The sequence below is a fragment of the Microcaecilia unicolor genome, chromosome 8 (genome assembly GCF_901765095.1).
Source record: "Microcaecilia unicolor chromosome 8, aMicUni1.1, whole genome shotgun sequence".
In the NCBI taxonomy this organism is placed as follows: Eukaryota; Metazoa; Chordata; class Amphibia; order Gymnophiona; family Siphonopidae; genus Microcaecilia; species Microcaecilia unicolor.
Window position 1 is genome coordinate 153184529 of NC_044038.1, and position 18187 is coordinate 153202715.

General features: G+C 42.4%; 1 protein-coding gene across 2 annotated transcripts in view; it reads left to right on the forward strand.

Moving 5' to 3' along the window:
• Positions 1-18187, forward strand: part of HMGXB3 (HMG-box containing 3) — a 115196-nt gene that overhangs the window by 62986 nt on the left and 34023 nt on the right. For both annotated transcript variants that reach the window (XM_030212274.1, XM_030212273.1), the window contains exons 9-11: positions 1874-1971; positions 2674-2757; positions 11865-12014. In XM_030212274.1, coding sequence (XP_030068134.1) covers positions 1874-1971; positions 2674-2757; positions 11865-12014 — 332 coding nt within the window. The remainder of the gene's footprint in view (positions 1-1873; positions 1972-2673; positions 2758-11864; positions 12015-18187) is intronic.

Sequence of the window (18187 nt, forward strand, 5' to 3'; positions counted from 1 at the left end):
AGTTGGTGCGTATTGATGATACCTAAATTTAGTCGTGCCTTATAGAATTGCCCTTTTGGTCAGCACTCTGACAGAAGCGTGTCAGGTTTTGCTGTTAGAGCCAGATATGCTTCTCTATCAGCCTCTTCAGAGTAAGGCAGGCTTCCTCCAGTTTATGAAACTGGTTTCAGCAGAAGGATTAGCAGCATCTGGCTAACACTTATGCTGCACTCTCCTCACTGCCACATACACACAATCAGCTTAGAAAGAAAACACATTACAGATAATTTTATAAAGGCATTTTCACTTGTAAAATACCTCATAAAAAGTACAGGCAATGACCAGAGCACACACAATTGTACTTGACATTGGTGCAGGTGTGTTCTGGGAGTTTGGGCGGAGTGCTGGCAGAGTCACAGTTTCACATGTACATTTTACAGCTACTCTTGAGCCGGTATAAATGTACACACAATTTCTGTGGGGTTTGTGCTGGTATTTTATAAAGGCACATAGGCACTTATGTGCCTTCGTAATACAGGCTACAAATAGGCACCACCTTACCCCCTCAAGGTAGGGCATAGGTTATAGTGGAGGTCTAGAGGAAGATGGAGCAGCCTTTTTTTATGTGATGCCATCTAGTGATGGTGTGACCGGGAACCACTGGTGTGTATTGTTTGCGCTTAACATAGCGTTTAATTAGTTGGAGAGTAATCGGAAACAAAAATGATTTTTCAATTAAAAAAGGCTCTCTCTAGGGTCACAAAATCCAGCCAGTCCAATTTGAGTCAATTCTGTGCATCAAATTGATTTTATATCTTGAAATACATATAAATGTATAGAAATAGTAGATTTCTAATTCCTGACAACGTTTTCTTAAAGTCTACAACCAATGTTAATGGTCTTGGCAATGTTCAATGAGATTTCTGTGGGAAAACTGTCAAAGTTGCCATGGACACTCTTCAGGGAAAAACGTGATCTTTTCACAGGGTGGGGCCAAGATAAACCTGGAAAGCAAATATGGGGATTTAATTTGAAAGCAAGAATTAATGTGTCTCTATAAAGAACTGTGTATGCATGTTAGCATTATGCAAATAATGCATCCCACACCTGCTTTTCAAGAATTTAACAACATACATATGTAGTGGATGCAAAAGTAACATGTGAATAGTCATACCAGGGCAGACCGATGGGCCTTCCAGTATCCTCTTTCCAACAGTGGCCAATCCAAGTTTCCAAGTTTTATTTTTATTTACTACCCTGCCCTTTGGGAGCCTTCAGTCTAAGTTACATAAATAGTAAATAGAGAAGAAAAACCTTGTTTCAAAAACAGTGACAGGACTGGACCACTTAGAGAAGGGGGGAGAAATCCATTTGTGATAGTGCAGCAGGAGGGATAGAACAAAATGGAAAGGAGGCTTATACAGCCTCCGGAAGAGGAAGAAAACAGGCCACAAATACCTGGTCGATTCCCAAATAGTTGCAAGATTCCATGCTACCAATCCCAGGGACAGCAGTGGCTTCCCACATGTCTATCTCAGCAGACGATGGACTTTTCTCTGTGAGCTTGTCCAAACCTTTTTTTAATCCCAGATATGTTAACTGCAGTTATCGCTTCAAATAAATTGGAGCAGCATGCAGCCAATGGGATTTTCAAAATAGACTTGCAGGCCTGCTTGTACAAAATACACACAGGCCTGCAAGTATTGCCATCTGTCTGAAAATTACCGCCTCTAACCCTGATAGGTCAACTATTTCAGAACCTCTTGATAAATTAAGTACAGTGTAGTCCTGAGCTGCTCTGCATAAATAATAGGGATGTCCGTCTGAGAAAATGGCAAAGTTGTCTTTCAACTGCTTTATATTGCTGTGTGTTTTTCTTTGCCTGTTCTTGCAGATAAGCATTCTCTTGTTGGAGCCTCCGGGCTGAAGCCCAGCACACTGAAGCAGCTTGGTCATTCTGTGCAGCAGTCAGTGAGTAGTGAGAAATGCAAGGTGAGTTTCACCCTCTATGCAGTTATGAACAGAGTCCCAGCACCAGCTGTGACTATCCAGCTCTTCCAAGATAGATCAGCATCTACCAGTCATTATTCAGAGACTCCCAGGATCCTTAATATGAGGTTCATATTCAAAGGATTTAATGGGTGGGGGGAGTGGGGTAACTGTTAAGTCTTATGTTTCAATGTATCCAATTTTCCTTTTTGCTTTCTCCTGGCCTCGGGATTCTACTTCTTAGTAGTGGTCTAAGGAAGATCTAAAGTTATTTTCTTCTTTAAACAAGATTTATGGAATATTTTTGATCTGTGTTTTTGAAACAAGAGTTACACTTGTGAGTGTATAATTGAAAATTATAAATAAATAATAAAAAAAAAACCTAATGGTAGTCCAGGTTGATAACTTCCTCCCTTAATCTTTTACCTGCATTAGGGTGGAAGGATGACAATTTTCAGACCACATTTTTATATGGATAAACATGTTCACCTGTATAAAAACCTGTGAAAATTCCCCTCTCTCCCCCCCACCAAAAAAAAATGAACAGAAAACCTTTATGAATTCCCTCAACATTTCATTAAAAATAACTGCTTTCTTTTGAAGAGATGCAGAATTTTAGATCCTTCTTTACCATTGACCTCTGGATTTTCTGCACCTTGAGATCTGGAACCCAAAATTTCTGACTCTCTTTTGTGTAACTTGCAGGTTCAAAGTATATCTCGGCCTCAGCTGAAGGTATTGGACATGAAACCTGATGCCTTTCCTACCTTTAAGTACAGCTGCACTTTGGTGAGAACCACTTCTGCTTTAACTTGATGCATCCTTTGCAATTCATTAGTGAAGTTTGAGCTAAAAAGGCTTCTTCTGCGCATTCTTGGTGATCACAATGAAATTGATCTATCCTCCTTCATGAGATGTAGTGAACATAGCTCAGCAGTACTGGAGACGAACCAGAATAGTTTTGTTTAGCCTCTGCTGCATTAGATTGTGGGGGCAATTTCAGAGTTTTTGGGTAGCCTGCCAGTTCCGTTTCAAAAGGAAACTCTCTTTGAATTACAGAAGTATCTGTGGACTTTGTGTCTGTACTGCAGCTAGTGCAAAGTGCCATAAAGTGCATGAAACCCCTGTATGTACTTTCCCTTCTCTGACCTAACATTAACCTTTTTACCTGCAGTGATTTGGGGGGGGGGGTGGCATGGTTTCAGAAGGCTGTTGTGAAACCATGCCCCCCCCCCCCCAAATAAATCACTGGGGGTTTTATTAAGTTATAAGACTATTATATGCAGGTAAACAGTGTGTAGAAAGCTTTGAAAATTGTCTTCTGTGTGGTTGAGGAGAGGTGTTTAAATCATGGGATGTTCTCCAAAGCACAGTGGAGATAAAACTTAAGGTAGTTAGTATTCATCAGCAGAGCCACAATATAACTTTAAAGCTGCACATGTTTTTGTGGCACTATTCGTGTAAAATGCTGGTTCTGAAAATGCATTCATAACTTTGTTATCCATTTAAAATTACACCTGTTATTCTGTTGCTGGCACTTAGACAAATAACATATGTTCACCAGTTGAACATGCATGTTTTTTTTTCCACCTTCAGTCCACCCCAAAACACTCCCTTTTTCCAGACATATAACATTAACCATTTAGCAGTTTGAGACATAGTTAACAACATGACGTACCGTTAAGATGTGTTTTTTTTTTTACCACTAATTCTTGCTATTATGCCTTGAAACCTAGTTACTAAAAACTGCAGTTAACAGTAAAATGGTAGCACATGTTGATAACTTCCCCTCGAATGGCTAAATTTATACAAAAAGCCTTCACAATGTTTTTTTTAAGCACTTCTGTGGCTGGTAGTGGTGTCAACTGCATAAATTTGTTTTTAAGTATCAGCTTAGAGATAATTTTATAAAACATTTTGTGCATGTGAAGCTTGTAGAAAATAGTTATAAAATTGCGTAGGTGAATATGCAATGTATAAATGTGCATGCTGACAAAAACATGCATATTTTTCATCAGTTCACACATTGGCATTCCTGAGAGTGTAGTTTGGGTGGAGGAAGAGCAGAGCTGCAGTATGCATGTATACTTTATGAAAGATGTATGCACACAAATAGAATACATACATATATTTGCACAATTGTAAATACACTTTGAATGCAGTAGAATATATCACCTTAATGTTTGAAGTACCCACATTCAATATAAGATACAAAGTACCCCTTCAAAACAACCTATGAAAAATGTTTGTGTTGGATCATCAGAGTCATGTAGCCTCACATTAAATCCACAAACTATAATAATCTATATTGATCCCTTTTTTTTTTAAAAGGATCGTTTAAATACTAATTAGCCAATCCATAGTCTCCCCTCAAAAACACAATCCAGAGTGGCACACCCAGGCTACAGGAGTTCCACAAGTACTTTATTGGTCCAGAAATGTGGTCAATGCGAGTGTACACAGATGAAACAGGAAGAAACCTCTACGCAGGTCCAGGAATAAACGAGAGTGGAAGATAACACACTGACTTCTACACCAGATGAAATACCATCAGCTAAAGGGGTCTTTTGCACAACTTTCCTGCTTCTGCATTACTGCTGTTAAGGAGAAGTGCTGCTTCCTTGTTTGAAAATGGCTGAGTCTGTTGAGATTGATTTTGACATTTGGGGAAAGTTGTGCAAAAGACCCCTTTAGCTGATGGTGTTTCATCTGGTTCTTATAGAGCAGGGCTTCCCAACTTTTTCAAGCCAAGTACCCCCTAGGTCTTACAAGTATCAACTGAGTTCCCCTCCCTCCTCCCCTTCCTCCTCACTAATACCCCTAATACCTTTATAAAGCTGTCTTAGAGAGGTTGCTGGCAGCAGTTCACAATGCGCTACCTGTGCTGACATCGGAGCCTTCTGTCTGACCTTCCCGGCCGCCTTTGTGGAAATGGAAGTTGCATCATACAGAAGCTGAATATTTGTTAGAGGTGGAGCACAGCTTCCCAGGCAGCAGAATAACAACACCAGCAACTTGTGAAGAAGCAGCGATTAAGGTCATTTCAACACAGAATTTAAAGTGATACTGTTAGACTGAGGTGCCGGTGCTCCTAAAGGATTGAAGTTTAACTGGACAATCAACTGAAAAATAGGACAATAGTTGGAGATTCGGAGAGGTTAAGGTTGATTTACAGGGGCAATGCACTACACAGGGCAAATTTGTGCTCAGGGATCTACTGGGCTTACTTTAAACGTATGTCTGTTGTAAGATTTTCTATTAAAGCTAATTAAACTATTTTTGTGAAAAGTTTATTGCTAATGTACAATGATTTAAGAGACAACGTTGTAGATATTAATCATTGTTCATAGATACAGATCCTATATTTAGGAGTGATAGACTAATTATTTGAGTTTTGTCAAGTAATTCCTTAGAGAATGGGATATAAATAGTGACATCATTAGTATATATGTATGTTGAAAGACCATGTTTTTCTAAAAGATAACCAAAAGGAATCATCATAATGTTGAACAAGATGGGGGGAAAGAGGGGGACCTCAAGGGAACCCATAGCCAGGAGACCAAGTGGAAGAAATTACACCTGATTGCTTGACTTGATATCGACCTAGATCTTAAGAAGCCAGAAAACCATTTCAGGACAACTCTACAGATTCTGTAATAGTCAAGAGTATTTAAAAGAATATTATGATCAACAATGTCAGAGGCACTGGATAGTTCAAATTGAAGTATCAATATTTTGTTTCCAAAACTTAATTCTCTCCTAAAGTTAGCTAAGAGGTTGGTAAGCACAGTTTTTGTGCTGTAAGAGGGCCTAAAACCAGACAGATTGTGAACTATGCAAAATGGCATGAAGCTGGAGATACTCCATAAGTTGGTACATGACATGTTCTTCCATTACTTTAACAAGAAGAGGAATTGAGGCTACTGGTCTATAATTGGAAACTAAACTTAGGCTAGTTTGGGCATTTTTAGGTATAGGAGTCAAAATAATATTCCCATTGTCATAGGGAAAGAAACCTTGAGACAATCAAAGTAAGATTCGAGTGCAAACATTGGTATGCTGGAGCCGGCTCTGTCCGGCTCGCAAGAGCCGCTTGTTAAAATTTGACAGCTCTTGCGAGCCAGTTGTTGTTGGGGGCGAGCCGGCTCCATTAGGGGAGGTAAGCATGGCAGGAGGGCGCCATCACAGGCCATGCTTACCTCCCCTGCTGCTCCGAAACATGTCCAACGAATGATGTCCTTCGCCCCCACCCTCCCCTCCTGCTCCCATCTGTCTTTTTTAATTACCTCCGTCGAAGCGCGCGCTATTTAAAGCCCTGCTGCATGCTGGCCGTCTCTCCAGGCTTCCCCTGCTTGCTTCGTTGATGTTCGCGCCCTTAGTCCCGCCCTCTGACGTCATTCTGACGTCATTTCCTTTTTCCGTGAAGGCGGGACTAAGGGCGCAAACATCACCGAAGCAAGCAGGGGAAGCCTGGAGAGACAGCCAGCACGCAGCAGGGCTTTACATTGCGTGCGCTTCGACGAAGATAGTTAAAAAAAGACAGATGGGAGCGGGAGGGGAGGGTGGGGGCGAAGGACATCGTTCGTTGGACATGTTTGGGAGCGGCAGGGGAGGGAGGAGAATCACTGGGTATGGATGGGGAGAGGGGGGCAGGGGAGAGACTTGCTGGGCATGGATGGGGAGAGGGGGGGCAGGGGAGAGACTTGCTGGGCATGGATGGGGAGAGGGGGGCAGGGGAGAGACTTTTCTGGGCATGGATGGATAGAGGGGGCAGGGGAGAGACTTGCTGGGCATGGATGGGGAGAGGGGGCCAGGGGAGAGACTTGCTGGGCATGGATGGGGAGAGGGGGGCAGGAGAGAGACTTTTCTGGGCATGGATGGGTAGAGGGGGCAGGGGAGAGACTTGCTGGGCATGGATGGGGAGAGGGGGCCAGGGGAGAGACTTGCTGGGCATGGATGGGGAGAGGGGGGCAGGGGAGAGACTTTTCTGGGCATGGATGCGGAGAGGGGGGCAGGGGAGAGACATTTCTGGGCATGGATGGGGAGAGGGGGGCAGGGAGAGACTTTTCTGGGCATGGATGGGGAGAGGGGGGGCAGGGGAGAGACTTTTCTGGGCATGGATGGGTAGAGGGGGCAGGGGAGAGACTTGCTGGGCATGGATGGGGAGAGGGGGGCAGGGGAGAGACTTGCTGGGCATGGATGGGGAGAGGGGGCAGGGGAGAGACTTGCTGGGCATGGATGGGGAGAGGGGGGCAGGGGAGAGACTTCTGGGCATGGATGGATAGAGGGGGCAGGGGAGAGACTTGCTGGGCATGGATGGGGAGAGGGGGCAGGGGAGAGACTTGCTGGGCATGGATGAGGAGAGGGGGCAGGGGAGAGACTTGCTGGGTATGGATGGGGAGAGGGGGGCAGGGGAGAGACTTTTCTGGGCATGGATGGGTAGAGGGGGCAGGGGAGAGACTTGCTGGGCATGGATGGGGAGAGGGGGACAGGGGAGATTCTTGCTGGGCATGGATGGGTAGAGGGGGGCAGGGGAGAGAGGAGAGTTTCAGGACATGGATGGAGGGGAGGACATGGATGGAGGGAAGGGAGAGAGAAGAAATGCTGGACATGGAGGGAAGATAGAGGAAGGAGATTAGATGAGGGAAAAGGAATTGAGGAGATAAACTGCACATGGATGGAGAAAATAGGAAGAAGCTAGATCCACTGGACAGTCAAGTCTGCGGAGGACCAGAAATGAAGAAGAAAGGAGGAAAGAAAAGAAATAAATGGAAAGGAAGCCCTGGAAACGGAGTCAAGGGAACAGATAGAGAGCAGCAGAATCTGTTTCTCTGATCATGCTGGCCCAGTATCTAAGTCACCAGACAACAAAGGTAGAAAAAAATAATTTTATTTTCATTATAGTGTTTGGAATATGTCCATTTTGAGAATCAGGTGCTGAACGTTAAAAGTTTATATTTATTTACTTATTTATGGCATTTTATCCCATATTAAACATGAATTAGATTGGAACCTGGGATCATTTAATTTTTGTTTCCTGGAGAGAGTAATGCATTGCCCCCCCCCCCCCCCCCCCGGCTATAGCCAGCTGTGCAATTTTGGGGGGGCGCAGAGGTGGGGGGGGGGGGGCGCCGAGGTGGACCGGGGAAAGAGCCTGTTGTTAAAAATTTACCAGCACACCACTGAGTGCAAATGATGTAAGAATAAATTAGGAGCTGACTTGAGGAGATAAGGGCAAGTGTCAAGCAGACAATGTGAATTTGCGTAACTCATGATTGACCTGATCAGTAGTGATTGGATGAAAATCAGACCAGATTCTATCTGCTTGAGAATCAGGCAGTAAAGGATCATGTAAATAGAGGAAATAGTCTATAGATTGTTACTGTAAATTCACTTCTATTTCACAACATAACAAGATAAAAGGAGTATTGTTAAGTTCTAGTCTGATTTTAGCTATTTTCTGTTTAAAATAAGTAGCCAAGTGGTCGGCAGTAGGTGTGGGATCGGCTGAATTGGCTATTAGTTGAGTGTCCAATAAACTATTAAATCAATTTTCCTCGAGTTGACTACTGTATCACCAATGAATTTGGAATAGTAGGAGGGTTTTGCTTTGGAGATTCTACCTTTGTAGATTTTCAAAAACAATTTCCAAGCGATCCATTGTTCAGTGGATTTGTCCTTAGCCCAAACTCTCTCCTGTCTTGCTTTTACGTTTCATTTGTAAAAGATCATTATTGAACCCAGGAAATAATCTTTTCGGATGAGATTTGACAGTCACAGGTGCAATAACATCAAGGACTGCTTTACAAGTATCATTCCATTGCTGAATGAAATTCAGGGAAGGGTTTGAGGTAAGTAATGCACTGAATGACTCATTGGACCAGAATTTTAAAAGGTCAATTTTACATCTAGTTTTAAACAAATGTAACAAATCTTGGGATTTGGGATTTGGAATGACAATTAATTTCCTTCCAGTGCAAGTGGAGGAGTGGCCTAGTGGTTAGGGTGGTGGACTTTGGTCCTGGGGAACTGAGGAACTGAGTTCGATTCCCACTTCAGGCACAGGCAGCTCCCTGTGACTCTGGGCAAGTCACTTAACCCTCCATTGCCCCATGTAAGCCGCATTGAGCCTGCCATGAGTGGGAAAGCGCGGGGTACAAATGTAACAAAAAAAAAAAAATTTTTTTAAAGAGACTACTGTGATCTGACCAAGGTATTGGGGTCCAGTGAACATCTAAGATGAAAAAATAGTTGGGTTTGTAAATTTAGTTGCTAATATATCTAATTGATGACTTTTAACATGAGAGGATGTTCCGTTGAAAAGCGAGAATTACCAAACATTAAGGAATTCTAGGAAATTCCCGGTATATTGGTTGGTAATGTTTTCAAGATGTAAATTAACATCTCCAACCATAACGATATTATCATTAATAAATATGTTGGAGATGAATTCGGTAAGATCATCCTCAACTAAGTTCCAACAATTAGGAGGATGATATAACATTAAAAGGCAGGTAGGCTTAAATAAAGAATCGCAAGATACAGAAGTAGCAGTTTCCAGATTAAGAGATTTGGATTCAGAAATTGTTTTTACCTCAAATAAAGATTTATAGATGATTTTATTTTATTTTTTGTTACATTTGTACCCCGCGCTTTCCCACTCATGGCAGGCTCAATGCGGCTTACATGGGGCAATGGAGGGTTAAGTGACTTGCCCAGAGTCACAAGGAGCTGCCTGTGCCTGAAGTGGGAATCAAACTCAGTTCCTCAGTTCCCCAGGACCAAAGTCTACCACCCTAACCACTAGGCCACTCCTCCACCACCCCTTTTTCTTAGCTCTAGGGAAATCAAGAACGGAATAACTGGGTGAGCATACATGTAGAATAATAAGATCGTCTTTTGCGTGTAGCCAAATTTCAGAAATTATAACAAAATCAAATTGAGCATCAGTTATCCAGTCTTTAATACTTACAGCTTTGTTAACAACCGATTGAACATTTATAATATGACATTTAGGATAAAGAATTGCCATACCGGCGTCTCGTGAAAAGTAGCACCAAAAGTGAGAAGCCAGTATGGTAGTTCCTTAACTTAAATGTGATATTCAGTTGCTGATTTTTGTCTTTACTGACTGTATCTTAACAGTTTTAGTCCCTTGAGATAGGCAATTCTGCCTAATATGACCACATCAGATCGTTGCTACTTTTATACACTCAAGTCGGACCATATTTCTGGATCAATAAAGTATTTGTGGAACGCCTGTGGTTTGGGTGATCCTATCTGGGTTGTCGGTGACTGGCGTTAAATATACGGTTTACTTTTGGTCGGTTTGACATTGACCAGCCAAGCTGATATTCAGTGCTGGCTGGTCAAAGTCATACTGGCCAAAGATAGGACTGCTTTGCATACGGCCAGATATAGCTTCTAAAGTTAAGCAGCAATGTGTCGAAATTGGAGGATGGCCGGTTATATCGCCCGATATAACCGGCTATCCGCTAGCTGCTAACTGGCAATATTCAGCGGGATATGATCGGCCATGTCCTGTTGAATATCAGCAGATAGCCAGCTATGTGGCATTTAACTGGCCAGGTGCTGATCCTGGCCGGTTAAATGCCTTTGCATAACGGGAGTTATGTTTTTATGTCTAGTTTAATTTTTCCAATAGGTGTATTTATATTCTAGGGCACAGTGCAATTTTTACAGTGCTGCCTTTCCCTAGTTAGGTTCTTGTGATAAAAGGTTTGTATGCAAATGCTGTTATGGGGTGGTCAACTTGCTCTGTAGGTTGTGAGTGACTTGTTTTTTGTATGGTTTTTGCATTACTTCACATTATGTTGGTCCTGAGCAGGTTTTTTTTGGTGTTACTAAGATGACACCAGAATCAAAAACATTTTTTAGGGTGAATTGTTGGAGGAGGGGATTTCTTTGTATGCAGAATGTATGTTCAAAAAGCAAAGACTGGAACCATAGAACAGCTTATAGTTGGGGCAACTGCATATAAGCAGTGTTGTGAGTGAGGGGATCCTCGGCTCTCTTATCTGGGCGCTGAGGAAGCCCCTCCACCCCTTTTGTGCACTTCAGTTGGGGGGTGGGATCACGATCACCACCTCATCTTTAGCTTCAGGCAGCAAATTGCCTGAATCACATAGTCTAGTTTTGTTAAGCAGCAAAACCTTTAGGAGAAATAAGGATGAAGCATTCACAAAACATGCAATTGTAAAAACCCTGCCCATGGAATTACCATCATTTCTTGTGCAGTTGACGTCCTCAAATGTAGCCATACTCCAGGGTTATAAATGCTATTGCTCATTAGTGGCTCTGCCTCATCCATCACAACTAAAATGTTATTTAAGAACACATTTTGGGGCCCTTTTACTAAGCCGCGGTAAAAAGTGCCTGCGGTAGTGTAGTTGCATGTATTGGGCATGTGCCGGGCCAGTTTGTACTGCAACTACAAAAAATGGATTTTTTTTTTTAATGGAACGGAAAAAGGGCCTGCGGTAAAAATGAAACCAACGGGCACCCAAAACCAGCCTGAGCTCTTAACGCCACCCATTCATCTAGTGGTAAAGGCTCACGTGCTATGTGCACGGTGACTGGTCGGCTCATTCCAAGTGCCGATTACCGCTGGAACCAGCGCTTGTAGGAGGAAATAAATAATTCAGTCACATGTTTTGAGCGCCCTGCCAAGTCTGAAATTACCGCCAAGCTGGCCTGGCGGTAGTCTCATTTGAGCACTTGCATAAAGCCTACAGTAGCTTAGTAAAGGGACCCCTTTATTTTTTCTGACTGAAAGCCATGGGGCACAGTGATATTTTGAAATGACCATAAATATATGCATTTGTTTGTGTGTTTATATCTGCTGCCTCTAATTGAAGACTTCCTCTGTCCTGCAGAACTTAGGCTTGGCAACCTCAAGAGGCCGGGGGAAGTGCAAGAATCCTTCATGTAGCTATGTGTATACAAACAGACATAAGCCACGAGTCTGTCCCATTTGTGGTTACAGCCTTGCCAAAGAGAGAGAGGAGAAAATAACTCAGTCTCTTGTGAGTTCTTTTCTTTTATTTATTTAGTTAGGTTTTTATCCTGCTGACATTGTCTACAGTGCCATCAGCCTTCATTTGTGACTGCCATGGATTTTTCTTCTGCTAAAACCTCCTCCTCAGCTTCTGTAACCAGTCTTTGTCTAAGGCATTCGATCTCAACTCCTTCAGAAACCAGTGTGAGTGCAGTCAGATCTTTAGATGTCATGGTTGCCTATTGATTGAAATTCCTTTGAGCGTGGCTTTGCACAGCATTTACTGCTGTTGAATGGGATTCTATAGAGAATTTGCTGACTAAAATTGCAGTTGCTTCAAATGTTAAAGAAAATAATGTCAAGATTATGTACTGTTGGTATTTGACCCCAGATGATAAGAGTATAAGAATAGCCATACCGGGTCAGACCAATGGTCTATCTGGCCTAGTATCCTGCTTCCAACAGTGGCCAATCTAGATCGCAAATACATTGCAAGATCCCAAAGAGTTGCTGGTACTCTCGGGCTGACTGTTGGTGGGGATGTGGCCATAAGGGTACTTTAGGGCACATTTGGAGGACACGTCTAAAGAAGAGAGCTTTCTGGAAGCGTGCCCGACTTCAGATCCTGTGGGTTCCTTCGGATCCTGAGATCTTTTATTTTCTTAACAGGGAAATTCCAGGGTTCCGTATCTCACAAATTGCTTTGATTAGACATTTGTTGAATGCTGCCAAGGTGATGTTACATACTAACAAAATGTCCCAAACATTTGAATTGACGCCACAGATTTTCTATAACTGCAATACCACCTCAGTTTATTCAATTTTTTATGGGGATCATCAGATCTAATGCATCTCACACCATATGAACAGCCTTGTTCTTTCTTCACAGAAAAAAATGGTTGTGGTGCAAATCTTCATAAGATCACCCTTCTTTTCTAAATTTCTCTTTACTTTTGTTGTTATTTTATATATTTTAGTATATATTACTGGGGATAAATATTTAAGCTAGAAGAACAGATCCCAAAACTATATCACAAAAAATGTTCTTCCTTTAAAATATTTAATTTCTTTTATTACAATACATATATCATATAAAACAACTTATGCTATGCAAGTTCCGGAACTCGCCCAGTCACAACCTTCACTTCACCACCCATTCACATAAACCTTGTGTGGACACATTTCTATATATCCACAAACTGTGTACATGCTCCCCAATTGTTGTTTCCTCAATTTCAAATCTTCCACTTGTGTCTTAGATATTGTCCTTAAAGGTTCAAATTATAGTCCTTATAAATCATGAAAATCTTCTAAATCACATCAAACAGGAGCACAATGTTCACAACAAAGTCTCTCCAGCACTCTTCTTGGAGTAGTGTTATTTCAGCAGAGTGAATCAGTGCAGTGTGTCAAGGGGTTCCTGGAATTTACATACTGTTTCCAGACTTTAAGCATCTTCTAACTCTTCACACCTTCTCTCTTTTGTTCCTCTATGCGAGACCGCATTTCGAACACTCCTTCTTCAGGAGGAACATTTCCCTTAGGAATCCAGAGTCCAGCACAGGACCCTCTGTGAGCATCTCAGCAACTTAAATGACTAAACACAAGGTTTATGTGAATGGGTGGTGAAGTGAAGGGTGTGACTGGGCGAGTTCCGGAACTTGCATAGCATAAGTTGTTTTATATGATACTAGTAAAAAAGGCCCGTTTCTGACACAAATGAAACGGGCGCTAGCAAGGTTTTCCTCGGAGTGTGTATGTTTGGGAGAGTGTATGTGAGAGTGACTGTTTGAGAGTCAGAGTGAAAGTGTGAGTCCAATCCATGCTCCTCTGTCACCTGGCCCCTCCATTCATCCCTATCCAGCAATTCCGCTCTCTCCCTGAGGCCTGCCCTGCAATCCATATGCATCCATGGCCATCTGTCCCCTCCATTCATCCCTATCCAGCAATTCACCTCTCCCTGAGTCCTGCCCTTCCAATCCATGCCCATCCATGGTCCTTTGTCACCTGGCCCCTCCATTCATCCCTATCCAGCAATACCCCTCTCTCCCTGAGGCCTGCCCTGCAATCCATATCCATCCATGGCCATCTGTCCCCTCCATTCATCCCTATCCAGCAATTCCCCTCTCTCCCTGAGTCCTGCCCTCCCAATCCATGGCCATCCATGCTCCTCTGTCCCCTGCCGCCTCCATTCATCCCTTTCCAGCAATTGCCCTCTCTCCCTGAGCCCTGCCCTCCCAATCCATGCCCATCCATGGTCCTCTGTCCCCTGCCGCCTCCATTCATCCTTTTCCAGCAAGTCCCCTCTCTCCCTTCCATGACCCCTCCTCGCATCCATGCTCCTCTCTCTCCCATGTGCCAGCCTGGCCCGCCCTCTTCTCTCCCCCCCCCCCCCTTCGCATCCATGCTGTCGTTTCTCCCCTGCCCTCCCGCTCCCATTGTTGTATTTTACTGGCCACCCTCTTCTCTCCTCCCAACATGCGTGTTTTTGTTTTTTTCTTGTTTTTAAATTTACCTCCGTGGCGGTTCCAGCAGCGAAGCGTCAGGGAAGGAGGCGGTGCTCCCGACGTGTAGGTTTCCCATCGCTGTGTTCCGCCTTCTTTTGACGTCATCCTTGACGTCAGAAGAAGGCGGAACACATGGAAGGGAAGGCTAGACGTCAGGAGCGCCACCTCCTTCCCTGACGCTTCGCTGCCGAGCGATGCGATTGGTTGAGTGTCATTGCTCCGCCCTCGACGTCATCACGTTTGACGCGTGGGCGGGGCAGACACAATGCGATCTCACCCCCTTCACTTTGCTAAGAGAGGCTTCATTAGAAAGTTGGAGGTGCGTTTTATATAGAGAGATATGTATTGTAATAAAAGAAATTAAATATTTTAAAGGAAGAACGTTTTTTGTGACATATTTTAGTATGCCATGACTGTGCAGTATAACAGCATTGTTTTGCTATAACAAAAGTGCATTTTAGCACAAACTTATCTTTGAAAAACGGCAGCTTTCAAACACAGGAGAACCTCCACCAACGTGGCCAGGTTTCGCAATAAGCTTTTTCAAGGAAGAGGCTCTCTACAAAAAAACACATCATACACTTTATCCAAAAAAAAGGCATACAATATAAAGTAAATAGTGATAAAGTGCATCGCAGTAAAGGCATACAATATAAAGTAAATAGTGATAAAGTGCATCGCAGTTCTTTACCATAACATGCTTCAGATACTCCTGCAAAAAGAAAATGGCCGCAGCATCTCAGTGCGGAAACCAGCTTTTAATAGGCTACAGCTGATCCAAAACAAAGCCCAGGATTGGATGCAAGACAGAAACAATTTCAGCCAATCCCATCAGAGCAAGGACCACCAGTCTATTTCAGAATTAAGCCCTACAGGCTCGAGAGTCTTAAGTTGAAAAATCCAGCGTTGCTCTTTGAAGTTTAATAGCTGAGCAATATTACCACCCTCCCACCCTACACGTATATGATCAATAATTCTCCATCTAATGTCTGTAAGGGAATGCTGATAGTCCAGCCAATGTTGTACTATTGGGGCTGACATTACTTGATTTTTAATTCGGGATTTGTGCTCATTTAAACGTGCTTTTATAGGTCTACTTGATCTGCCTACGTAGATCTTTTGACAAGGGCAGATTATAGCATACACCACATTTTTAGAGAGACAATTTGTACAGGATCTTGCATAAATAGGACACGCTGTATCCGAATATTTCCAAACCGGCCCCTCAATCGTGGTTTCACACCATTGGCATGAGGCACATTTTGCATGTCCCAATGTAGCAGTACTACTGATTTCATAATCAAATCTTTTATATGATAACAATTCACCAATAGTTTTACTGCGAGTAAACGCACTTATTGGATGATCTGAAAAACATTCATAGATCTGCAAAATTTGCCAGCCGATGAATACTTTCAATAATCTTGGCACTTAGATGAGAATAAGGGAGTACCATAGTCAATTTGTCATCTGGATCTTTAGGCCGATATTGTAACAATAGGTCCCTATTCGAGAATTTAGCTCTTAAATAGGCCTTTTAAATTACTGATTTAGGGTAACCTCTTTCCATAAAACGCTGCATCAACATAGCTGCTTGATTTTCAAACATCCATGGAAAGAGGTTACCCTAAATCAGTAATTAAAAAGGCCCATTTGGATACAGAAAGTGAAAGTGCCTTGGTGCTTTGTAGCTTTTACTATATGAGACGTGGGGACCCCTGACGCAGGTGCTAGTCACCGAAACACGGCCCGTGTGGGGTCTTTTTGTCAAGGCTCATTCATTAAAGAACTGTGTTCCATTTTTAAAGGCCCGTGGTGCTGTTTTTTTTTGTTTAGACTTTAGTTTGTACTTCGTTCCCTCTCTTTTGTTATATACTAAAATATGTAAAATAACAACAAAAGTTAAGAGAAATTTAGAAAAGAAGGGTGATCTTTTGAAGATTTGCACCACAACCATTTTTTTCTGTGAAGAAAGAACAAGGCTTTTTATATGGTGTGAGATGCATTAGATCTGATGATCCCCATAAAAAAATTGAATAAACTGAGGTGGTATTGCAGTTATAGAAAATCTGTGGTGTAAATTCAAATGTTTGGGACATTTTGTTAGTATGTATTGAATGTTAGTCCCCACATTTTTTCATTTGGTGGGCTACAATTAGCCAAGGTGATGTTGGCAGCAGCCTGGAAAGATCTAGGTGTACCTTCCTTGCTTAAGTAGTGGGCCAAATTGCCTTATGTTTTATAAGATGGAGAAACATTAACTGCTATTAGACATAAACTGTTGGACTCTGGGAAAAAATGTGGTATTCTTTGTGGAATTTGAGTTTTTTTTGCGTGAGTAGAGCTCATTCTCAAGGCCTGCTGACTTATGTTTCTTGTACATGGAATGATCTCCTTGTTATTTTTCTTTATTTTCGTATCCGTTATAAGCAAATGGAATTTGGGAGGTTTATAAAGTTGAAATTGTAATGTTATATACTTGCCATTATTATGTCACATTGTGATTATCTGTTCTGTACATGTTTTGAGTAGTTCAATACAAACTTCTTGTTAGATTTAAAAAGAAAAAGAAAGAAAATAAATTCTATCCCCCACCCAGTACCTTCACAGCTTCCTCAGCCAGCCCGGAAAGCAGGAGACAAGCCCAGGAATAGAAGCCAGACCACTTGCAGCAGTAGCGCTATCTGAAAATGTGGTCAGACTCTGTTAGCTGTGCTGTCCCTAACAAACGAGCTCCAGGATTCCTAGCAAAAAAAAATAAAAAAATCCTTATTTTCCAGGCTGCCAGTATTCTACAACTTAACTATAGAAACAGAGAAAAATGATGACAGATAAAAGACTATACAGTCTATCCAGTCTGTCCATCCATACCAGTTGTTAAACTTTGCAATCCTTTCTCCTCCATTAAAGATCCTGGTTGCTTTCTTGAATTCAGGTGTAGTCTTTGTCTCCACCCCTCTGTTTCACCATGCTTTTCATAAAGAAATGTTTCCTTAGATTACTACTAAGTATATTTTCTTTCACTTTCTTCCACTTCCCCCTTGTTCCATAGATTCCTTTCAGTTGAAAGAGACGCATCTTCTATGCATTTATGCAAGAAAAGCCCTGCTGATAATTTTCCTCCCTTTTTGTGCAGCTAAAAATATCTGGACTGTTCATCTAAAAAACACAATATAATCGAGTCTGAGTTTGCGAGCTCTGAGTCGAGTTTATAAATTGCCCCAAATCTAAAGCAATGCTGTGGCAGTGCTGCATGTAGAAGATCTTGGCTCAAATCCTAGTTACATTTTGGCTTTAGCTTCTTGGGCCAGCAGGGACCGGGAATGGTGCAGCCCATGGTAAGGGGGGTGGGGATGTTTGAGATATTTCACAACAGCGACACCTAATAACAGTACTGTAGGGTTGTTCACATTTTATATTTTCGATCATTTGTAGAGCCAAATCACATGTGCACAAGTTTACTCATGCTGTCTTTCTGAGAATCACATATGTGCTCCCTCCCACCTTCACTTATTCTCTCTCTCTCTCTTATGTGTTTCCCCTGCATTCATGCATTCTCTCTCTCTCTCATATGTGCCTCCTCCCTTCATCCATTCTCTCTCATATATGCTCCTCTGCCTTCATCCATTCTTTCTCTCTTTCTTTCTCTGTCATATGTGCCCCGACCTTCACCCATTCTCTCTTTCTCTCTGTG